This window comes from Thunnus albacares, chromosome 10 (genome assembly GCF_914725855.1).
Source record: "Thunnus albacares chromosome 10, fThuAlb1.1, whole genome shotgun sequence".
Lineage (NCBI taxonomy): Eukaryota > Metazoa > Chordata > Actinopteri > Scombriformes > Scombridae > Thunnus > Thunnus albacares.
The window spans coordinates 22,914,677-22,940,348 of NC_058115.1; the positions used below are offsets into that span (position 1 = coordinate 22,914,677).

The 25,672-nt window shown below is 40.2% G+C and overlaps 1 protein-coding gene across 9 annotated transcripts in view; it reads right to left on the reverse strand.

Moving 5' to 3' along the window:
- The window catches only part of enox2 (ecto-NOX disulfide-thiol exchanger 2), a 188,213-nt gene that overhangs the window by 36,517 nt on the left and 126,024 nt on the right, over window positions 1-25,672 (reverse strand). For all 9 annotated transcript variants that reach the window (XM_044363290.1, XM_044363282.1, XM_044363283.1 and 6 more), the window contains 2 exons: window positions 20,114-20,245; window positions 4,728-4,883 (listed from right to left, as the gene is read on the reverse strand). In XM_044363290.1, the coding sequence (XP_044219225.1) occupies window positions 4,728-4,883; window positions 20,114-20,245 (288 nt within the window). The remainder of the gene's footprint in view (window positions 1-4,727; window positions 4,884-20,113; window positions 20,246-25,672) is intronic.

A 25,672-nucleotide genomic window follows, 5' to 3' on the forward strand; every position in this document is an offset into this window, starting at 1 on the left:
TGACCAACAGTGCAAAACTCAAGTAATCTGTTTATGATATAAAAACAGAAAGAAGCATCAGACAAACTGGAGAAGCTAAAATCTGCAAACTTTAGGGATTTTTGCTTGGAAAATAACTTGAACGATTAACTGATAAATAGTTGCCGACTACAACGACAAATAATTGCTACATTTTACAGACTTGTATTTCTCCAGCAGAGTTTTTGACAGGTTTACAGGATGATTTACGAGCACACACTTACTGATCACCATTTGAAATGCTCAAAATCTCAAACTTTAAGACCATAAATAACTAATTTGAGACAAATAGACAAACTATTTGTACTCAGGTTCAGTGTAAACTCTGACTTATCGATCTCACTGTTTAGAAGCAGAAAAATAACTTTGTTCCAGTCTGAATTCTTTCTATCTGCAACATCTGTTAGTGTGGAGGTTGAAACTCATGTCCTCTCACACTGTTGGTGATTAACACCGGGATCACAAACCACATGAAAACTGAACTTTCAGCTCCATCAGAGAACTCTGCTGAGTTCAGACTGTTTACTTATGGCAAGCTACACTCACAGATAACTGGGCCTCCTACCTGCCTGTTAAACAGCAGACAAACCATAAACCTTGTCTAGACCGTCTGGAACTGAGTGGAGTCCTGCGGGGATCAACAGATGTGAAGTCTGGTGGCTGCTTGCTCGGCCTGCATGCTGTTGCTGCAGTTCCGTGGCTAACAAGTGGAGCTAACTGCTAACAGCCACCGCTACAACCAACAAACTCCACATGTCCATTCAATAGCTCCACCATCAACAGTCAGACTTGCATGACTGCTTATTTACTGCCCAATCACAGCTAAAAAATTGCTTACGCTGCTCCGGTGTGAGTGTTTTGCAGGCTAGCGAAACATCCTGGTGCCGACTATTTACTGGCGTTTACCAACCTGTTGGCACTCCAAGCTCATAGAAATCATGATCCAAAATATGCCTTGTGAATGTGTACCTCACTGGCAGCCACAACTAGAGCAGAAAGATGTACATCATACTAAATGACCAAAGTAATAGGTCATTGGCACAGTTTGAGTTTTTAATGTTCACCTCATGCCTCCTTGTTACGTGCTTGGTGGACGCACAACACTTGTAGCAAGTAGAATGCTCTTTCAGGATCTTCTTCCTGTTTTCCAGAGGCATTTCTCTGAGACCCCTACATTTCTTTATCGTTTGGGGCTTGCAATGTATTGGGCATTGCCCTTCTGGGTCTTCAGCATTTTTACTTTGCTGTCGGCAAGAGGAGGATTGGAAGAGGACGAGATGTCCATTTCATGAACAGAGACTGGTCTATGGACATTACTGTGACTCTCGAACCCATCTTTCCTGTTTGGGGTCATGGAGGGTGAAGTGAGATTAAAGCTGGGATCATTATGCGCCTGGGCTTCTCTGCGCACAAACTCTGTTAAAAAGGAGAAAGGGACCCGGAATTCCTTCTTAAAGTGAGACCCCTGCATCATCCACTTTTGCTGTAGTCCATATAGCAGCTTCTCCACAATTGAGTTGACACCCCTTGCAGTGTTGAGATATGAGAGGCCCGGAAGGTAACCATCTTGTTTTGTAGCCTCTAGCTCAGTCAGCAGGTCATCTAATTCACGATGCCTTTGGTGGTTTTTAACCATTATTTTGGGAAAGTTTTCTATCTTAGCCTCCGGTGACACATAAGTCTCCTCTAACCTCCTCAATATGAGGTCCAATCCAGCAGACAGATTTTTCACATGCATGCTCTGCTGACTCTTTCCCTAACCATTTGATTAACAGATCTAATTCTTCTATGACTGTGAGATCTGAGCCTTTGATGGTATTGAGGAACAATGATTTCCAAGCCAAATGACTCTGTGGTCAATCATCAAACCTTGTGAGCCCTGATGACAACAGCTTGCTTCATGCCAGATATTTGGCAAGACTGAATGAGGCATCGTTGTCACTGGAGTAGTGTGCTGTAGAGGGCATGTTGTCACTACAGTGATTGGAGTAGTGTGGGAAGTTGGTCTGACTTGAAAGGTGATGGTTGCAAGTAGGTCTTTGGAGTAGGGATGTGTTCTCCCTTTATGTGAGGGGTGATATCTTCTAGGTAGCTGGATAGTACACGATACTTGGGCGCTGGAGATTTTTCCCTTCACTCATCACCTGATATTCGGTAGAAAGAATGTATCTGTGCCATGGGGCCCTCTTCTTTAACTCTCTATCTCTTTCTCCATGTCGCTGTCCGCTGTTACTTTTGTCAGTGTGCCGACTGACTTACTATTCAGTGCGTTGTTTTAGGTTTTGTATTTGTAGCAAGTGTGCTCTGTGTTCTATTTTTGCTGGCTCCAGATTTGCTACTGCAGCCTCCATCACAGCTGCTTCAGCCCTAGCAGCCTCTGCTTATCTCTCTCTCCAGAGCATCCAGTTTGGCTTCTAGACAGGCCTTTTCCATCTTTATTTCAATCTCTCTCCTTGCAAATGCAGCTTTAGCTTGTGCGACTTCAGCTTCAGCCAGGGCTTTAGCTGCTGCCGTACTGGCCCCTGACACAGTGGATGACTTGGATTAAACAGATTGGGCTTCAGCCATTTCATTTTGCATATTTGTGACAAAGTAACTTGCTGTTGTGTATATACAGTGTTTCCCCTATATTCACTGAGCAGCAGCACACTGCCACTACAAAATTGTAAGTGCTGCTGCAAAAATTTCACATGATCATTAATATCAATGGGCTAATGATTTTCACTCGCACACTGTGCAAGAACAATAACATCCCACGTTATTGTGGAATTTTTTTTAATCATCCTCCCTCTCTTCATTCTTCAAAGGATATCTACATGAAAGGTACAAGAGTAGCGTAGCTCCGTTAAGGACTAGGGCAGTGCTTAATGTGTGTGTGTCTGTGCGTAGTGAGTGTGTAAATGAGTGTGTGTAGTTGAGCGAACGGCAGAAAAATGACGTGAATGTGAGCGGAGCAGAGGAAAAGGTTAGCAGAAAGTCCCCCCCACCTCCCCCCAAGCCTCAGCATCACACACGGGCTCACTCCACTGCACACTCACTATATACTGAGCTATTCCTTAAAGGAGCTACACTACTTGTACAATACATTTTCATTTAGAAAAAATCTTAAAATATATATTTTTTTGATTCCCTGATGCTTAGACCCAGTGGGAGGTCAACTCAGGCTGGGTGGGCCGCCGGGCTTGCAATACACTGGCGGAAACCAGTGTACTGCAGCATCTCTGACATGATAATAAGCCGTCATATCAATTTTCCAATTCATGTATGAGTTCTACCACACATACAACACAAGAAATAAGTTCTACTGGTGTGTCAGAATAATTGTGACAGTCTCGAAAGTTGTTTGGTGATTTCATGACAAGCTGATCCCACATTCAGCCTCAGGGTGAATGTGTGCCTTTGCAGAGTACCTAGTTGATTTCTCCATCGTAGCTGGAAATATTTTCCTAGGTGAAGTTAAACTTTTAATCAGCTTTTCCCTCTGCACCATATTGTGACAGTTTACACTGAGCACATAATACACACCGCAGGTATACAAGCATATCTTAAAACCAGCTTTGTTTAACTTATTTGCCTAAGAGAATGCGAGAGTACGTGTTTTGTTTTGTGAAAGGATTGTTAACTCCCAAACACTACTGCGGTGAGGAGCTTTTGTTTAGTTCAACCTTGAAGATGACATGTAAGACTTTTTTGAAAAAAGTCCCAAGGCAGAAACTTTTCTCGAGCACAAAATCTGAAAAACAAAGGTGGAATCAATCAAAGGACCCCCCACTACCTCTTTTCTAACTCGGGATAATTGGAAGGTGGAGGGGAGATAAATATAAACAACAGCTTGTGCAGCACACCTCTAGTCAGAACAAACAAAGTGACTTATCCTGAAAATTTAGTGTGCATGTAATTTCTGTTCATCATAATCAGGTTAATGGTTAGGCAGAAACAGGACTACACATAAAAGAGGAGCAACACAGGTTGTCATGTCTATACTCTAGCACTGATGATTAATGTTTTCCATATTGGAATACTAACTCAGAATTAAATTTTAATAAAATTCTTGTTCTGCCAGAAGAAACAACAGCATGGTGAATCATCAAAATAAACACACATATCAACATCTGTCCTGACAATTCTCTTTTCTCACTTTCTTTTTTCTTGCATTTGAATAAAAATTAGCAGATCTTTTGGTCAAAGTTGTAAAATATTTAGAGCTGAAGTGATTTGTTGATTATTCTATTCAGCTTTAAATATTTTACAACTTTGCAAAGAAATTTTCAAGCAAAAATTACTTCTCAAATATTAATGCCATTTTTTTTGTCTTTCTCTATTGTAAACAGACAAAACAGGCGATTTGAAGATGTCACCTTGAGCTCTGGGAAGTTGTGATTTTTCACTATTGTCTGACATTTATGGACCAAATGATTGACTGATTAACCGAGAAAAAAATCAGATTAATTGAAATGGTTGAATGAGATGAAATGAAAATGGTTGTTATTGCAGCCATGATAATATCACGTCACCGAGATTCCACACTGAAGCCCCTTAATGATAACCAAACTATCTCTATGACAAATCCCATCCACTGAAGGATGTGGTTGAAAAATTAGGAAAATGTTACAGAGTTGGAAGTCTTTATAGTCGTGTGATTCTTTTGCATGGAGGCGCTGGTGGAGAGGCAGCTGGTGTTCTAGGATCAGCATGAGATCATGACTTACTGGGGTTGGGGGGGAAGAGGGTGCAGCTCTTGCAGTGGATGATCTCCTTGACAACCGGTATATCCTGCGAGAGGGGTGCAGGCACCATACCTAGGCTGGGCATCATGGGGTTCATGGGGGTAATTCCAGCCATCATGCCAAGATTGGGGTCAAAATCTGGAGGTAGGAGAGAAATATGAATGAGATCACACAGCAGCTACTTCCTGTGAATAAAGTAACACCTACACAGTAACATTTAATTACAGATGTTTTTCCAACAACTAACTTTTGGCCAGGTATCAGTTCAGCCCATACTGTATCTTTTAAGTTCCATTTCACACTATGTACTTATTCCCTGAGTGACTCCTTTGTCAACACTGGTGACACACAAGCAGCCTACACATAACTGAATACACAGCCATTCATGAATAAATCATCTCGTAAACAACATGCATATTTTAAGAAGTTTTTACTGAGTCACAATCTGTCATTCACTCCCGCTTGTTGACGTTGACCTTATAGACACTGTTTTGTGTCTAAAACCTACATAACAGAGAATCTTTCTTTACAATATTGATTTAGACTGCAGCTGGGAAAATATGCACACACCTACACACAAACACACACACACTGGCATCAAGAGTCACATGTGCTTTTATGTGCACATGCATCCCAGTATGGAGCTTTTTGAAATGGAAATGACGCTGCCCTCCAGTATGTGCCTCAACATCACCTGCAGAGGATTTGGCGTTGACAATTATGCCGCAGGGCGTGCAATGTTTATGCACCTGTGTATGTGCAAGCAGAGGCACTGCTCGCTAAAACAAATCCTTCACTAGAGATTATACACACGCTTTAATGTACTGGATAGGTAACAAAATCAATATGACACACTGTCTAAAAACTGTTTTATAGAAGATGTCTGCTGACTGTAAGACACAGTTGCAAAATAAGAAAAATGAAATGATTAAACAAAAAAAGCTACTTAGTGACAAGTTAAATTTGAGATAATTTTTGAGGCAGAAAATTGAATGTCTTTACATTGAAAACAATGTAAAGACTTATACAAAAGTAATCCCTCTTCATCATTACTTATAACCCACCAGAGGTGTGTGGTGGTATATGTATCTACAGAGACTCTGCCCTCTGCCTGTGTTTTCTTATTATTCTGCTGTGCTTGGGACGCTTCTGGGTGTCAACCTTTGGATAGTGTGGTGTATAGCCTCCAGCCAATAACAGCGCGCAGGGTGTGAGGTCGAGAGTCATAGCGTAGCAATCAGGTTACATCGCTGTCTCCGTCTCTATCCTCAGCTCTGCTCTGCTCTCTGCTCTCTCTGTCTTGGATGTGTAAAGAGCTGCGGGTCTGTGTGTCTGCTTGACCGAGGGCGGGGCTGAGCTACACACACACGCAGAGCAGAGAAGCCACAGTGGACGGGATGAAGCTCTGCATTCACACAAAATTCCGCAATGTGGCACCTTCACGCAGGATTGTGTGGAGATGTGGGTGCGTTTATTTGTGCTTTAGAACGTAACCGCCATGAAACAGTCAGAAAATAACATGTTTTTTTTCTGATTCACGGCTTTGTTCTCGCCAGCATCGCTCGCCCTTTTCATTCACTCTCGCTTGACCACTGCTGCTCTCTCTCTCTCCATTGTCATTGACCAGGTAGCAGGGGCCAACTTTGCATGCTGTGTGTTTACAAACGCCAACCGACAAATCCTGCATAGTATGCCTTTAAATAAAAATGTGAAAATACTTTTATTTGATACCCCATTTGGTGTTTTTCCAGCTTGCTATTGGTTTTTTGTATTTGTAAATATGCAGGTGTGGTATCAGTGGGAGGGTAAAAAAATAAAAAGTTAAAATTAACTTTTGAACTCAACACTATTTTAACTTTTAATGAATTGTCTTGGTCTTCAATTTAAAGTTCAAGAATTCAAGTTTTTTCATTTTGTTTGTATTGCATTCTAATTTTGATATTTGTGATGAAATATTTTGAGTAAGTATTTTCGATTCATTGCGATATTTCAGAGAATAACGGCAGCAAACATTGTATGGGTTCCGTTTGATATCTGACTATTTTGATCTTCAAGAGCAATAAATCCTACAAAGGCAAAATAATATTTACCCTTCTACAGTGTACACCTTTAACTGGAAATAGATACTATATTTCCTCATAAGTGATTTCCTCTAAATCTGCTGCACAGGAGAAAATGGATGAATTAAATGACACTCAGTGAAGGAGAATAAAGAAATATGCACATTACAGAAGGCTCGGGATAGGTCCCCGGAGCCAGATAGGGTGTAATAAATACGCTAGACTGATAAAACTGGCTGAAGGACAAAACTGAGGAAAGAGAAATAGAGGCCAGATAGAGAAAAGAAAACTGACAAAAAGAGCCAGGCAGAGGAAATTAAAGGAAAATAGATGGAAACCAGTAAAGCTCACTTTGTCTATTGATGACCTCACCATCAGTCTCTAAACAGGTGTCAGAGTGAGAGGGAGCAGGCGATAAGAAGGATCCTAGTTGCCAGGCGATTGATGACTTCTTTAGCGTGGTATGGTGAAGGAAGGAAAGACAGATAGCAGGAGGAATGATAAGAAAGGGTGGATGGAAGACGGGAGGGTGATGCAATGGCCATCTGAATGCCAAACACTTTGCATAGAAAAAGACTGTGGAATCAAAGAACCATTAATAAAGAAAAAAAAAACTAAGTTCAGTGTTGTGGAAGGTTGGCATACAGATTCTAACACAGTAAAAATATCTTGAAAACTGTATTTCTGGAAATCGTACTACATTTTCTGCTGAGACAATGCTTTAATGTCCCAGTGGGTATAATTAAGAAACATCCAAATGAGTTCACATATTGTGTATCAATGCAAAGAAACCAGATTTCAGCTCAAATGGAGAAAACAATCTGGTTACATCAGGGCATGGCTGGTGCATTTTCACTGCAGTGCTGCTCATGTTCCCTCTGGATTGTGTGTGTGTGTATGTGTGCTTATGTATTTATCCATATCTATTAAGAGCCTGAGACTTGAAGTAAGCATGTAGCAGAGTCATGTGTAATAAAGGAGATTATTTACTTCTTCCTAAGGATTTCCAGCTACACCAGAGTTCTCTCATGTCCATTTTTGACGTATTATTATTTCCTCCCTCATTTGGTGCCACTCATTTTAATGTATGCTCAAAGTAGACACAGATGCACACACACACACACACACACACACAAACACACACACACACAGACTATTGTGTTACATGCTATGTATATATTTATGCAGTGTTCTAAAGGGATTTCCTGTTGTGTTCGAGACTTTAATGTATTCTACATTATTTCAGAATTTATCAGGGTAGAGGTCAGATTTGACAAAGCATCGTAGTGGTGGATTTGGTTGTTTTGCCAGCCTGCGTGAAATGTATATTTAAAGGAGAATGCTAAGTTAGCCACCTGATTCAATCACGTACTTTGTTCCAGAGTTTAGGAGCTCTAATCCTCCATTTTGCTCTTTCATGTAGTGGGGTAGAAAGTAACAATTCAGTGCTTACGTGAAAACAAATGTAACTGGCTCTTGCCTGGTTGTCGCTCACATTGCGTCAGAGAACTCTGTAGCTTGGCAGGGGATGACTGGCTGTGATCCTATTCACAATAGCAGCATATAGCTGACATGGCATTTGAATCTTTATGTGTGTAAGAAACTGTCCTAAAGATTAATGATTAATAATAATGTATTCATCATTCTCAATGAGAAAAAGGTTGAATATATATAAGGCAAGGCGGAGGCCCTATGTCTGAGTTTTCCTGGGGCAAATCACTAAATCTGCCCCCGAGTACAGTCCTGCACCCACACTAAACTCCTATAACCGCTTACATGGCAAATGTCATGATTTAATTGTGAGACCTGTTTTAATGCCTTGTTCATTATATATTACCTGGAAACCACAGATTTCCACACAGTCAAAGAAAAAAAATAGTCATCATGTATAAAATCCCAGCACACCATGGAGACTCTCTCTTGTGTGGCTCCTGACGGCGCTGTCAGCCGAAGGGTCACTCACACTGGACAGCAGTAGAGGAGGTTGTACTAGCGTCTCATTTAACAGTTACTGACTTCGCTAACATTGGGTACCAGAACTGAGAGTGTCACACTTCTCTGCATCACTCTCCGTTTTCATTACAGTTAGTTTTGTAGTTAGGTCATTTTGAGGCAAAACTCTGTTTGTAAAAGTTTATAGTAGGACATGCTGTTATCCTGCACTGCTCTGTGTACAGTGATGCAGCTAAAGAAAAGTGCAGTGATTCGACTGTCAAGGATGCGAAATGCAATGAGCAAAATGATTATGCCTTCAATACATAGAATACATTCATCTAAAATCTGTTTTTTTTTTTTAATCACTTGGTTGCAGAAGTGCAGATAGGCATTATGAACCTAACAATGGACCTAATATTTTGTTTCAAGACACATTCTGAATAATGAGAACATGATTGGACACCAAATAGTTCTAGTAAACTAGATGAAGGGTAATTTAGGGATAAACCTGAGATAGATTAGAGAATAAAGGTTCATGAGGGAGGGATTCAACATCTGTATAAATAAGCAGTGATGATAAGCGGACTTCAGAGGAGGATCTTGGTATGAAGAATGTCTGCAGAACACAGGGCTGAATTTTGATTAGTCTTCAAAAAACTAGGAAAACTTTTGCAACTTATATTCCAAATTATTATTATTTTTTCAGATTTAGTTTTTAATATCAATGTATACATAGCATTGAAGCTATTTTTTACAGTCTCTTTGTTATAACTAATGCATATTAAACAGTTCAACAGCGATACAGAATGTACTGCCAGTTGATATGCTGCATACTCAATAAGAAAAAGGAAGAGTTGATCTCTTCCAGTCAGTAGAAACTCCACAGAGAGATTTAGAGAGCACAAGGGTATTCTTGAAGAAGAACAACAAAAAGAAACCTAGGGCTGGGTCCACCCACATATGGCCACACATCTGCCTGATCCTGTTTGCTGTGCTTGTGCATGAGCTTCGGTCTCTATTCTCTCTCATGTTGGAAAACTGAAATTCACAAACATCTCCCAGCTAACACCGCTACCTTGCGCAGTAACATGCATGAGTGAACACGCATACACACATATAAAGTTGGCCTCTAAGGTTAATACACACTTTGTTCTACCTGTCATTCTTCTCCACCATGTCCTTTTGATGTTAAACAATCTATTTCCAGGAGGTTTGTTCAAAGTAATTACATTTTGAGCTGCCCATCAATCAGCAGGTGTAGAGAAGTTTAAAAAAAAAACTGACATTTGATTGTGTCAAGCTCCTAGCTATTAATGTCATCCTCCTTTCCCCTCCCTGTCTTTCTCCTCTCTGATTTCCAGGGTAAACGTCCCTTCCAGCAGTCAGCGGTGGATGGGTGGGAGGGGTTGGAAGGGGGGACATAGGCGGTTGCTGTGAGGCATGCTGGATAATATTCTCTAATGAGGCGAGCTAGCCACGCCACCTGGAACCCTACCAGTGGCTGAAATCTGCTTCTCTCAATCTCTGCCAAAAGTCACCCCTCTATGCATTTCCATATGAACATCTCCCGACCTCATTTTCTCTTACAGGAACATTTCTCCAGCCTGCAACCTGCAGGATGGGAAAAAAAACAAAACAAACCTCCTTTCTGTTATAAAAGTTATTCCATCTCCCTATTCCATTACATCTAAATAAGAATCTAATTCACCTTATGTTGCCTTCCAAAATCTGTCTTCTTTATCTGACACCTCCATACTCAAATCTCCATAACAAATCTAGCTTTTAACAATATCTAGACTATAATCTAATATATCTGCAAGGATAGGAATAACTGTCAGAAAGTCCCATTTCAGTAGTCCAAGAACTACTGCTCTATTTTTTTGCCCGACACACTGTATATCCTAAGTAAGGCAGTCTTTGCCTCTCTACTCTGTCCACCTACACGCAGCCAAAAACCTCTGGCATCTTACCAGTGCAGCTCCAGCAGTCAGCAGAAAGGGACACGGCATTCGGGCCAAGGATTGGAAAGCGCTTACGGCAAAGGAATGACTGTCAGCTAATGCATTTCCTGATGTTTCCTAAGTTAATATGTGAGAATGAGAAGATCCTGATTTATATCTTGAGGGGAGGAGGGGGGGGGGGTGTCTAAATTAATTTGAGGAGCACTGTGTAGATGATTGGTTATGAGGCATGACACTAAGTTGTCATATATTCCACTGTTGTTTTGTGTCTATGTGAATGTGTGTATTTGTATATGTATGCACAGTGGTGGAAGGCTTCGTGGCACCTGTGGGGAGGGAATGAGGACAAGTGGGATGCAGTAGACAAAGGAGTGGTTGTTTATTCAGAGAACAGTCGTCTGTCCCTGGAGCCTGCTTATCTATTCGCCAAGGTGTTTGAATGTGTGTGTATTGGTGTTGGTATTAGTCTGTGCATCTCAATTAATTCTGATAAACTTGCAAAAACATGTGTGTGAAAAGGCACATACTTTGCTAGAGTGTGTGTGTGTGTGTGTGTGTGTGTGTGGCTAACCAGCCTCTTTTGTTAGTGCCAAACATCTTTTCATCCAAAATGCATTTCTGACTCAAGGCAAGGCAGAATCCAAATATGAGAAAAAAAACAAACTCACTAATCAAACCCATCATTCCTTGGACAATAGACATCTATTATTATTGGAGGAGGCAATTATACATGTCTGAGAAGTTGTGCAAGGGCTGGGCTGCTGTGCAGTTACTGGTTGGGTAAAATAAACTTAACTTTCAAGGTCGGAGGAACATTAAAATAAGAGTCAGGTAACAGAAAAAACAAGCATTACTTCTACTGAAAGGTGGATCTGTGTTCAAGACTCTTAATATTATGCAGTTCAGGGGCTGCCAGATTCTATGGACAGATCCCCCTGAAGGGCTCAATCTGAGGGTTTCAAACAATGATGAAAAGAAGTATTTCTGCTACAAAAAGTTATGTTTATTTTTTCCAACTTTGAATCTAAATGTTGCTTTTTCTGAGGAACACTGGATACTTTCACAACTTTAGACCACCAAAAGTCCAGTCTGAGAAGGCAAAATTACTGTCATAGTCCATAACCTGTGATTAAAAAGAATAAATAATGTTATTTCTAGAACATTTCACTAAACAAGTGAATGGCTTTATAACAGAAAGAAGATAGTGCTTCATTTTAAGGGATCACAAGTCAAAAAGTTTGGGAACTGCTAGTGTAATCTTCAGATAAAAGCCAACTGTACTGAGGAGCTGGTTATGTATACAAGACGAGTGATACAATACATAATGTCAAGTGTCTTGGTTAATAAAAACCTTCTTGGGAGGTCTGTGTTTTTAGGGAGGTATAGAAGATGAACTCTATAGCTTTCCATCTGGTTCTACTCACAGTCTGGATGTGCTAGAGAGAACACTGATGAAGGTTTGGGAAATACAGGGTGAATGCTCCTGGAAAAGGACATATTATACTGTCAGATGTCAAAACCAGATGTTGGTTCCTGCTGTTACTATTGCAGTTTTTGCTCCGTTCCCACAGTTCACACTATATACAGAAATGAAGTTTTGTTCTTGCTAACCATGTCACAACTTACCTATGTTCTGTTCATAAGACAGGGCTCACTTTGTGTGATTGAGAAGCCATGTTTATGTCCTCATCATATAACTAGCCCAAGGAATTCAGGTAATCTGTGATGTTGCTATTGCCAACAAGGCATTTCCAAAACCTGGATCATTCACCATAACCTTCTCTGACCACAGGAAAAACCCCTGAATGTCAAATTCTGTAAATCTTTCCATAACCACAGGAACTCTGTTTCTGGCCTGTTTGAACTCTTGTCTGCACAAGTAAACAGACCTTGCGGTACAGACCATGAGAACTGTAAGAGGTTTACCTTACTATTTACATCTTTGGTTTTTGTGCTTAAACAACTGCTATTCCATGATCCTGAGTAGGTGCATTACACTGTGTTGATTCTGTGCACAGTCTGCAGAATAACACCAATTCACTAAAATTGAGACCGATAATGCCCACTATGATCATAACAATAAAAAACTGGATCTCCAGCAAGCAGACTGCAGCTGCAGCTATTACGACTAAAAAGCACAGAATCAATATACCTCACCGCTTCTTTCTCCAGTGACATGCTGGACCCTGAGTTCTCTGTCACATGCAAGTCAGTTTCCTTAAAATGTAGCTGTGTCCTGAAGTCCATCTACCTATCGATGTGCCCTGCAGGTTCCTGCCCCTTAGATAATTTGGTTTTATTTGCTCCCAAGACCCTGTATAGCTCTTCTCTCCTGAGGTGTTTGGATGAACGGGACCCCATCCACCTTTCAAGCTAGTCATCCTATGTGCTGCCCTCTCCGTTGACCCTTCTCTCTAAATAAAGATTATAATCAAAGTTTTCTATTTTGTGATTCTGATGAGTGTTACGACTTTGTTTATTTTTTTATTGCTACTCTCCCAAATATGGCTTCTGTTGCAGCCCCTGCTGCCTGAGGAAAGGGGGGCCTCTACTTGAATTTCCTCTCTCCTTGGACAATTGCTGAGAGTGGGCTACGCAAATCAACTATTATATAGCCGGAAATCACAAATTATCCTCACAGGACTTTACAATCTGCGCAAAGTATGACATCCTCTATCCTTACATAACATAATGGGGGAAAAGCAAGAGAGGAAAGATGCCTCTTCTAGGACAAACAGACATGCAATAGAGGTCATATATGCAGAATAGAGAGAAGTAGCAATAGCAAAATGACAATACGGAGACACATAATGACAATATTAAGTAAATAAAAGTACAAACATGTATAAAGAATATAGATCAAAGAAGATGTAGATCAACGTCCAAGTGCCGTCAAGAAACACTAAGTAAGACGTACTGTAGACCACAAAAATCCTGTGTACCTTGACCACCATATACCATTTATATACAAATCTGACTCCTGTGTGTGGCCTAAGTCCAAACTCTCCCCCTATCCAAACACTTCAATAATGCAAACATGTACTAAAAACTTTTTAACAAACACAGCCACTGCCTAGTCCATCTACAGAAATAAAACTGTCATCATTGGAGACGTGCACCAGGCTTTGAGAGGCTGCAGAGTATTGAAGGCTCTGCCCACAGTGGTCTGTTTATCCAGCTGTCTGTCTGGATAAATCCACTTGGCCGGAGGCAGGGAAAAGACTCTGCGGTGAAGAAATACATTCTAGGCTCACAATGGATGAAACAGAGGCGAAGTCTAATGTATAACGAAAGCACTCCGGCACACACAGTCTCTTCTAATGAATGAGCCTGAAATGGACTCATAAAAACCCACTTAAACCTACATGCAGGAAACATATGATTGCACGTGTGCACAAACACAATGAGAGATCAAATGGAAAAGGACAAAGTGTGACAGTGAATTCTCCCCTGTTGTTTAGAGGTGAAACAAAAAGGAGACAAAGATAATGTTCAGTCATGATGGAGAATCAATAGCTAATCCACCTGGATTACTTCAAAGGCCCAAGGTGCCCTAGTAGCAAGCCCTGCATGACAGCGTAATGGCGTGTGTGACAACATGTGAAAGTGTGTGTGCGCCTAGAGCTTTGTGATCAGAGATTTCATAAAAAACTCTAAAGAAAACATGAAAAAGCAAAAAAGAGGTGTGCAGATGCCTTTTCTTGCAAAATAGATCTAGTACAAGACAGAATTTTACACATACTAGCCCAACCTCTTTGTCTTCATAAGTTATTTTAAAAGGGTTGGGCACGAGGGAGAGCTCATGTGGATGTCTTCCCACTAACATATTCCTCTTGTGGCTCAAGTTATGTGAAGTAAAAATGCATGGCTGGAAAATGTAGACCTGTGAGTAATATATGCAAAATTTCTTTGGAGTGTGGTGAGATCATAAAACACCAGCACATTTCTGAAATGTACATATCAGAAGTATTTCTCCTGTTCATCTGTGAAAGAAAAACATCACTTAAGTTTGCCATCCACTACATTATGTATGCATTTGTTTAATATTGGATTGGTTTACAGTATATAACGTTTGAGCCCAAATATGCATTTCAGTGTGATTTAAGTGCAGTCTGTATGTGTAAAAGAGTTCATCTCTGTGAAAAGCAAATGAACAGCGTGTGTTCTAATGTACCTCTGGGTTACAGTGATGGGACTCAGCTATAATGAGACATAAAAGAGATGCTGGGTATTTTAGGCTGGTGAGGTAGGGAGGGGAATAGGCAAGAAATGGGGAAGGAAGAGGGAAAAAGGTAGGGAAGCACCAGCTGTTTTTCCAGGTGATCCATGAGGGGAGGCACAGCTGCTCTCTTCACCTGACTCTCCTCCCTCTCAATCTCTGTCTCCTCCCTTTCTTTCCTCTCTACACTACGCTCTTGAAACTGCTGCTGATACCTGATGTATTACACCACTTGAGGCTTAAAGGCCCTGCACACCCACGGAAGGACAGTTTGATTATTTTGCCTGATTAGAGCTCCTTTCAGGATTGTGTGGGTGTGCACATACTGTGCTTGACTGACATCTCTTCCTTATTCTCCGGTTAGAGTGGGACAAATTACACCCCTATCCCTCTTATTAGTACAGGAGGTCAGTGACCTTATGAAACTCTGGCAAAGCTCCATCCACCATCAACCTGATGCCATGTTCATGTTGTATCAATATAGAGTTACCAAAATGACCAGTTTTGGACTTCACGTCACCATCAACAAGTTGAAATCACTGGGAAAGTCTCCATTTTGATATATACACTTTGGCGCGAAAATTTTACATTAGCATCTAATAAAAACAAACATACATGGATTCCTCACATCAGTCAAAGTTCATCGTTCAAGGTAATTAAACCAAAATTTTATTCAGTTTAATGGATGTCATGCTATACTGTCAATGCAGAGTATTTTTAACCCTCACACAACCAATGATGAGTTGATTTATCAGTTAGTCGATTGACAGAAAATCAATTAGCAACTATTTTGATAAATCGATTAATTATTCCCCTTGTTTAAGTTTCTGCTTTTCCCTGACTTAATGGTATAGAAAATGCAATGTTTTGGGGTTTTGGACTTTTGAACAAGACATCTGATGACATTACCTTGGGCTCTATAATCGGCAATTATAAAATAATTGGAAGTTTAATCTATTATGAATATAAAAATTAGTTGCACCTACATACAACTATTCTGAGTTGTCCGATGACTGAATAAATATTGCCCATCTCTGCCATCCATCCCATGTGACATGAGCCCGGCATGAGCAGAGGTCTAAACATACAGAATAAGTGAAAACACCTGTATGGGTGTGCGTGGCCTTTAATTTACTCTTACACACATAGATCAAGGTCTCTTAGTTGGTTTTCCTTCTCATTATACCAAAACACTACAAAGCAAACTAATGCATCTTGTTTAAAGTATGACTTTAGGCAAGAACGGGTAATTCTAAAAGCAGTTTAATTGACCTTTCTAACAGCAGGCACCCTGAGTTGCCAAACACAGGTGCAGCTAATAACATCATGATTGCTGCATTCCATTAAAGGTGTTGTTGAGGTTGTATTACTGGCATGGCTTAATGACGCACCTAATATGGAACAGAGTCATCGTAAACATCAGTAGTTACATCTGTGCTATTCCTGCTATGACAAGTTAAAATGTCTGTCAGGCTGTAAAAGAAGTGTTTAAGTAGTTCAAAAGAAGTTCAAAAGGAAAACATCTGTAGAGGGATGATGGCACTCTTTGCACACTTCATCAAAAGTACAGACTCTTGAATGGATGTGTGTCCAGCGTCCATTCTCCATTTTCAACATTAGGTTTAGCTCCACCTCCCCTTTCCCCTCTGTGAGAAGTTCTTCTGCCACTTGTGTTTTCTCTCGTAAGTGCAAAGGCTTTTGTTTACCATATTTGAAATATGCCAGGCATTTATGAATGTGTGTATATGTGTGCGTGTGTGTGTTTGCCTCTCTTAATGTTTCTCTAGGAGTGCATTTGGAAGACTGTTCGTCTCCAAGTCCATACACACACATACACTCACAAACCTAGCGTATTTCAAATATGAAAGTGCATTTCAGCTAAGAAGTGGGAAGTGATTTATAAAAGGCTTTAGGGAAAGGCTTTCTACTGAGGAGAGAGAAAAGACATGGCAGAATAACTCTTCAGAGATGGAGAGTGGGAGGGTGCTGCTGAACCTAATGTTATAATGTTGTAATGGTATAGATAGCAGAGCAACTGGTTAAGCTGAATATTAGAGTGGTAGATCAGAATTGAGTAGCTGAACCTTGTGCCCCTTGAGGTTGTAATTACACATGGAAAAAAATATCAAAATCAATTAAATTTCAACATTTTTAATACCCATAACGTGTACTTTTGGTACACTGAAATCTGTGACTGTTTGAATTTTCATCCATACTTGGGAAACAGAGGAAGACAAAGAGCATCAACCAGACAGATGTGTAGAGGTTTTGATTTACCTACTCTTATAAAACCCTTATGGACCCTGTGGACAAAAGTGGTAGTGTTTTCCTGGAATGAAGACTCCATTTCCCATGAGCACCACCGCCTTCTGTCGTAAAGATCTTGGCTAGCGCATGCATTTGGTTTGGAAGCGAGTGAAAGGAAGAGATACTTGTTTTTAATATTATTTTTCTTTGTTAAACACAGCTGTTTGCAAGATGCATAGTGATGAGGTCATGTATCTGTCTGGCTATGTAAGATTAATAATTGTATTATGAAGATGGATAAGCAAAGTAAACTTTGTTTTAATACTGTTCCAGGTTACATGTAAGGCTGCATTCACCACCACATCTGGCAATGCTGCACCTTCCCCCAGGTTTGTGCGGAGGTGTGGGCGTGTTTGTTTGTGCTTTAGATCATAACTGCTATGAAACAATGAGAAAATAATGTTTTATTTCTCAGATTTTTGCTACACTGCCGCTCACTCTCTACATTCACTCTCTAGCTCACTCAACCACCACTGCTCTCTCTCTCTCTCTCTCTCTCTCTCTCTCTCTCACTCGTGCTCTCAGCTCGCTCGACCTCATTCTCTTTTTCTCTCGTCTTTTTAAAATGTGTCAGGAAGCCAACAACAAGTCTAACGTTACATTTAATGTTTGTATTAAACGAAGAGAAATGTCCTCCCCTTGTCCTAGTAACGTATCTTTGTACTCCCTCATGCATACAGTGCTACATGTAATGTAGACATAAGGCTCTTCCAGTCTGTGTGTCGTAAATCGTTTAGTCTGATTTTGTGGGGAACCCGACCTCGTGGGAGGCATTTAGAATAACTATATAGAAATAGCCTATCTTCTTGCTGATGTCTTGTTTGCTTATGTAGGGTATATAGAGGCATCGTGAGACGAGGGGCTGAGAGATATGACGATATACAACGTAAATATATGTATATCCTTTATTTCGCTGTGTTGCAAAGCACACTCTTTTACGGCAGTATTTTTCATCATTTGGAGTCTGTCCATCTTTTGTGTCGATTACATTAGTAATTTACTCTTCTCGGCTTTTCACACGCAAAGCTTTTATTGCACTTACAGTAACGTTACAAGTGTAGTTGTCATCAACTCAAGTACTTCACCTGGTTGAGTGTCTCCTCTGCTCCGCTGTGTGCAGCTCTGCCCCAGGTGAAACACAGAGAGCAGAGGAGAGTAGCACGACCAAAAATGACAGCAAAACGCAGCAGAGACTATGTTTATTTATGTTATTTACCTAATTTTTGTGCACTCATTTCATTTCAGCTCAGGCTGAGCATGTCTACTGCGTTTTGCTGTCATTTATGGTCGCGCCACTCTCCTCTGCTGTCTGTGGTTCAGCATGGGCGGGGCTGAGCCCTCCTTGTTACGTTAATGTAAGTGCAAGACACAGACCAAAAACTATTTATTCAGTGAATTTACAGAAAATGTGCTGTATCGTGATATGTATCGTGACATTTTGGTCGTATCGCACATCCCTACATGAGACTGTTTCATAACCAGTTAAAAGTTCCTTGTAGTACCTCTAACACACAGCATTAAATGTTGAAAGCAAAACCTGCTGCTTTCTTACTAATCTCAACTGCAGCTGCAGTGACTCATATCAGCCTCTGTCAGGGAGCACCTGTGTGTGTGTGTGTGTGTGTGTGTGTGTGTGTGTGTGTGTGTGTGTGTGTGTGTGTGTGTGTGTGTGTGTGTGTGTGTGTCATCCAAAGACTCATTACAGGATCGCACTTCCATCTTGCTGACTCGGCTGTTGGTTTCAATATACTTATTTTAAAAGGCCATAGCAATCACACATGAGAATCCACTTTCTATCTCTATCATTTAAGGCCACAGTGGCAAGCATACTGCTTCTCTGAACACTAATGCAGCCAAACACAGTGCTGTTCATCAACAAACTTAACAAATGAAAATTCCAAAACCCTGGTCCACAATTATTCATCCTGTTATTCATGATTGACACAAAAAGACAACCAACCTTTAGCCCGAAATCTAAGTTAAAAACTCTTGTTTACTGTTTTGATTGATTCATTTTCTAGGCTTTTTAAAAATAGTCTCTTCACTTTTTGTCTTGAAGGGAAAATAGCCGTAAGGAAAAAACAAATACAAAATAAATCAAATTATTATGATAGGGACGGAGTACCAGCCAAGCTACAGTTGCTAAATATTAATGCCTCTACAAAAAATGATGCTACTTAATAAGATGAGGAGGTCTGGGAATTACAAATAGAAATGTGAAAAAGAAAAAATTTGCATACAATGCTACTAAAAAGAGGCAGCCTTGCTAAACAATCTGAAGTATTTTTGTATGAGGGCTGCAACTACCAATTATTTTCATTACTGATTAATCTGCAGATTATCTTCTTGATTAATTGATTAAATGTTTGGACTACAAAATGTTGAAAAATGACAGAGTCAAAGGTGATATCTTCAAATGTCTTATTTTGTCCGACCACTGGTCAGACACCCAAAGACATTAAGTTACTATTATGCATGACCATGACAAAATTCGAGAAGTTGATAACAGCTCATTTTTGGCATTTTTGCTTAAAAATGACAAACTATTATTCAATTATTAAAATATAAATACATTTTCTGACAATCAACTAATAGATTAATCATTGCAGCTCTACTTTGTGTTGGACAATCACCAACATTGAGTATGTCTGTAAGGAGCAAAATGGTCTTTGTAATATAACAAAGTCCAAACATTTCTCTCAAACTGGACTGAAAGTCAGACTGAACTTGGGTTAGGATGCCTGTAAATAAATACCCAATTCACAAAACTGTCAAACGTAACACTAGAGTATGGTATCTACCCATGGAAAATTGAAATAAAACTTTTAATGCAAAGACCTTTGTGGTTCTGTTTGCGTGTTGTGTGGGAAAGTTGAAATGTGGTACCTGGCATGAGTGGCTGTCCGGTCATGCCGATGGGAGGCATCCCCAGGTTGTTCATGGCTGTTGCCCAGGCGTTGGGATCTGACATAGGCATTGTTATCGAGTTGGAGTCCATGGTCATGTTATGGATCCCTTCTGCATAAAGACACAGAGAAACAGAGACAGAAAGAAGATTTAATATCATCCTTGTGACTTCCAAGTCATCATGATACAGGGTCATGCCAGAAAAACAATCATGGTACAGCAAGGACAGAGGTAAGATTTTTTTTGTGGTGTTGTCGTGGCAACTCCAGCCATCTTCTCTCTAAAAATGGTTCCTTTAACTGTGTGTTCTTTCTGAGGGGGGAGGAGCAGGGAGGCCGCTATGACCCTGCAGTCAGCCTGACACTCCAGTGACTTCTACAACACTGTCATCTAGAATCTATTCATCCTGATGTTTCTGTTTGTTCAGTTTTTGCATTGAGGTTTAACGGCCTGGCTTCTTCTTGACACTTCCTGTCTCAATGACCTGTACTAAGAGTCTACTGGAAATGCTGCTGTAAGACTGAAAACACTGCCACACGAATATAAAATCTTGCTCACAAAAACATGAGCATCATGGGACAAAAAAAAGAGAAATGGATTCATATACCCAAAATGTACATCTTGATGAGCAATTCAGTGAAAGATCAGAGCTTTCATTTGCCAGCCAGAGTAAGAAAATAATACAGCGTAAAACAAGATTATCATGGCACTAAGCACAAATCCTGATGCTATCAAGCATTAGCCAGGCGCTCTGCAACTAAACCTTGGAAAAGTTTGAAAGATCTCCAACTTAGTATGACAAATACATACATATCTAAAACTCACAACCCCAGACTCAGTTGGGTTTTTTTTTTTGCCAAGTGTTGCATAATAAAGCAAACACATTTAGCCCTCTGTTATAAAAAACCCTGCAGCAAAAGCAACATGAACATATCATACATCCACCAGTGGCTCATTCTCTGCGTCTGCAGTCTATTTCACAGCTCTAAATGCTGTTTAATTTTCTCCTCTGGTCGACCCCTTTCTCTCTGACAGACCTGCAAATTGCTGTGACTGCTGGCTGAGCCAAGCTGCCCTCTTCACTCCTGATGCCAAAGCCAGCACTACTGTTAATAATGAGAAGCGCTGCACCCTGCATACGCTTCACACCATAGAAGGTCTGTGGCAGAGCTGACTGTGGAGGTAACACTCAGCTCTGTGTGTGTGTGTGTGTGTGTGTGTCTGTCTGCACAACAACCTCTATATTGGTATTCCTGGTGTTCAGACACAGCGGGCAATGTATAATAATGCTGTTTGCCCCTTTGCCTCCCTCTTTGAGCTACTAATTTCGGAGCTGTCTGCTGTTGCTGCCATAGAGAGGCCTGATAAAAAACTGCCTCTATCTGTGTGTCGCTGTGATAGTGCTGCTGACGAGGACTTTACAGACTTGTTAACTAACACAACCCTATTAACTAGGGCTACCTTCAAGGACTTAAAATGGAGGAGGATAGGAGTGTTGGTGAGGTGTTTTATGGCAGTTTTATTACTCTTTACAGTACATTAACTGTCATCGCTGTAGTGTGAATGGATATACACACTCAGGGTTTGAAAGGTGGTGTCAGACCAACTAAGCCCTTTTGCTTAGATTCTAATTATCTGAGCCTGGCTGTAAATCAATATAATATCTATCTTGCAGTACAAGATTAAATATAATATAGGATTTGTTTATTGTGATGTAAATGTATATCTGGCATCCTTTCCAGGTCTATGGTTGTGTTACAGTTTTCTGAGTTTGAATGTTCCAGCAAACTGAACAATCATTCTACTTGTTTTGTCATGATATTCACATTACAAATTATTATTTTAGTGTTTTCTAAAACACCAGGTGTGACCTCATTATATCGCTTTCTATTCAGGTATTTGCTTTAAAATTGCACAAAGACTGGCGCAAGTAAGATTAATCTTCCTATTTGTGAAGCTAGAACCAGCAAATATTTGGCATTTTTGTTTGATAAATAACTTTAACAGTTAATCGATAATCTAAATTGTTGGTGTTTAATTTCCTGTCCCTAAACTAATCAATTAATCAACTGGCCTAATTGTTTCGGCAGTGATGACTGAATTTTCCCAGTGTTAATGCCTGTCTGGTTATTTTATCTATAAAGGACTTCCCTTAATGAATTTCAGGAAAGTGAACTATATTACAATATGTGTAAATTTTATCCATATTGCCTTTTATCCTTCCTCCTACTGCTATTTATATTATATTATTTATATTATTGCATGCAATAAGTACCAGTAAAATGAAATGAAGTTTAGCATCTAACTGTTGCATATAGATATAAGTACATCAATATATGTACAGAATGGGTAGTATGAACAGAATAAACCTATTTCTGACTTTGAAATAAAACAATCCATGTCAATTTGTCCTCTTTCATCTAATCTATTGACCTTTAAATAAAAACACAATACTGCATTGCCTTTTTTTTGAAAAATCATTGCACAGTGCATCAGATTTCTAAAAGACATTTAAGTAGAGCTCCTTTCTGTTCTTTACAGGAATAACTCTTATTGTACTGAATGTACTGTAAGTGCTGGGTCAAGTTAACTCCTCAAATAGTCTGCATTTGAATCACACCTCAACAGTTCATCTGTCAGCCCCTCTGCTCTCGTTCATTCAGTGCATTCAATTTCAGTGTCACTCTCTTTACTTTTATTGTTCAAAACTCTGTTCCTTCATTTTCTCTGTTACCTGCTCTCTTCAATGCTTCCTGCACTGACTCAACTGTTATCCATTGTCTCATGTTTTTCCCAACGAATACACACAAACACACACACACACACACACACACACACACACTCTTGCCTCCATGAATCAATTACACTTCACACAGCTCTGTGCATCAATCACTGAGGGCTTTTGATTTTGGTGTGCAGAGTGACCTTGAGGGCAGGAGTCAGCCTTGGCTCCCCTTAAAGGAACCATCCTACACAACTACATCAATATATAGAGCAGAGGGAGGAGTGTTTGAATAACAAGCAGGTGCTAAAAAATCAACACAGATACGCACACATGTACAAGCACAACACATACGTTAACCTTGCCAGATAGGAGGGATAGGAGCCAGGGACAATACTACCAACAAGGGAATTAATGTCAGTAAGTATTTTTTTTTTTTTACTGAATACATGGATTAGTGTGCTTTGCTTTGGTGTTTTGAAGCCAATTGACTGCCTGGAATGAGAAGGACCTAATTGAATCCTAGCGTTTAATTGTTTATTCCAAGGTCAAACGTTCAGAGAAGGTAAGAAACAATGGCGATAAGCAAAATAAGCCAAATTATTTTCAGCTGTTGGCTCAATTTAGCTTGAGCTCAAAACAAATGTCGTATCTAATTACATAAACTGAACAATCTAATCATGTGCAACAATACCTCATTTCACAGATATCCAAATACAGAACTCTGTAGACCCAAGCTTAATATACATAAGTCTGGAAGCCTAGCTGGATCTAGCTTTGAAACTGGAAACTATTTTGATGATCGAATAATTGTTTAAGTCTGGTCATTTAAAATAAAATTAAAAATCATTGGTTCCACCTTTTCAAATGTGAACATTTGCTTTTCTTCTATGGTAATACCTTTGGATTTTGAGTTGTTTGGCTTGGGTTGGACAAAACGAACAATTTTAATATGTTTTGGGGCTTCTGGGCTTTCTGAAATTGTGATGCACAATTTTAAGACATTTTATAGACCCAGTGATTAATCCTTTAATCATTACAATAATCAACATACAAGACATATCAGTAAACAAAGAAAATTCAAGTGTACCAAGAACAATAAGCCAAAAAAAGTATCTAAAGTAAGGAACACTAATTGACCACCCAGTGTGCAGCTCTGAAAGCCTCTACACCAGTATCACCATGATACATTTGTGTGTATATTGCCCAAGGCAATTAAACCGATAATAACCGTACTTTTGATTCTGCAGGGGTACACCCCACCTCAAGGCTTTTGTGATACTCACTCTCTGCGGGCTGTGACTGGCTTTTAGCTTCCCTAAGAGCTCCCCCAGGGGGCAGATAGGAAATTAAGTCATTTTAAGGCCCATTGGCTGTAAGCCCCAACAGCAGGCAGAGAGACGCAAGGGGCCATTTAGTCTAAAATGCGCATGATTTTAACAGCTAGCTACAGGTTTATTACAGCCCCTAGAGAGAGAATTCAAGAGGGAGCTAAAAAGATGAGGAACAGTGAGGAAAAGAGAAAGAAAAGGTCAGGTTTTAATAGACAGAGGTGACGGAAAATTAAAAAAGACTAGGTCAAAACTGACTGGACCGTGTATGGTCAATGCACAAACTTGTGGCCAAATTGTTACAGGCATAGTCAGTGTCTATGATGTGAATTCCTGGATATTAAATGTTCATCTGCAATTTTCTGTAGTGGTCCCAGTAATATTTGTTATTAAAGAAATGGTCAAAAAAAGGTTAGAAATGTAGCTGTAAGAACAATAGCCTACTTTCCACTCATATCTTGGGATGTCTGATTTGAAAGAGAACTTATTTTAATTCTAATTATAACTATTCTAATTATCTGTTAACTCCCCCTGCTCTTTGATCTGTTCTTATCTGCGGATGTCGCTTGTTTTTCACTCTGCATTGAGTGTTTTGTCAGAGTGATTGTTATTTGGGGTGCTTTAAACTGTGTGCTCTCCCTCCTGCCGCATGGAGAGCTATTTTCTCTCCTACTCTGCAATCTTGCGCTGCTTGTCCTGGCTCGAATGCAGCCGAAGCCGTGCAAAGCAACGTCTGAGGTTTCTCATGTGCAGCAGCCCTAGGCGCACCTCTGGGTGAGCTGCCAACATCATCCCGAGGAGTGACATGACGCTCCCTGCTGGCTCCAAGGCCACTGACCTCGCTTGCTGGGTCAGCCGCTACAATGCCTCCACAAGCTCCTCTAACAGTCGTGCAATCATGGCATGGGAGTTCAGGTACAGACCAAGGTAGGGCATCTGCTGTCTAGGCTGCAGGGTATCTCTAAGCACGCGATAAATTTGGAATGAGCTGCAGTTAATGAGTGGAACCACTGTAAACGCCCCCTGAGGATGTAATAGAAAAATGTCCCTGCTGATTCATTTACAAGAGCAGTGGCCAATGGGGAAACTCCAACACTCAGCCGGCCAAGCAATGGTGTAACTTCATCACTCAGCGACTTAGTCAGTCACGGACATCCGCGGTTTTATTGCCGACCCTGCTGTTATGGTCCAGCTAAAAATGGCAGCAGCCTCAAATTGAACTTCTGGCATTGCAGCAATCAATAAAGCACAGAGACCTGATGACAGTCATTACCACAAAGTAGGTAACTGCAAAAATCTATAATTAGCGTATAATACAATGTCATTGCAGACCACAAAGTGGCTGAAATGACAGATGGAGCGTAATTAAATTAAATAAATCTCCTCCAACCCAAGGAAAAAATAAAACTTCAAATAAGTGTTGCTGGCTACATGATTCATTTTGAGATACAATACTGAAGGAGATGTCTGATTTTTCATTTGGAA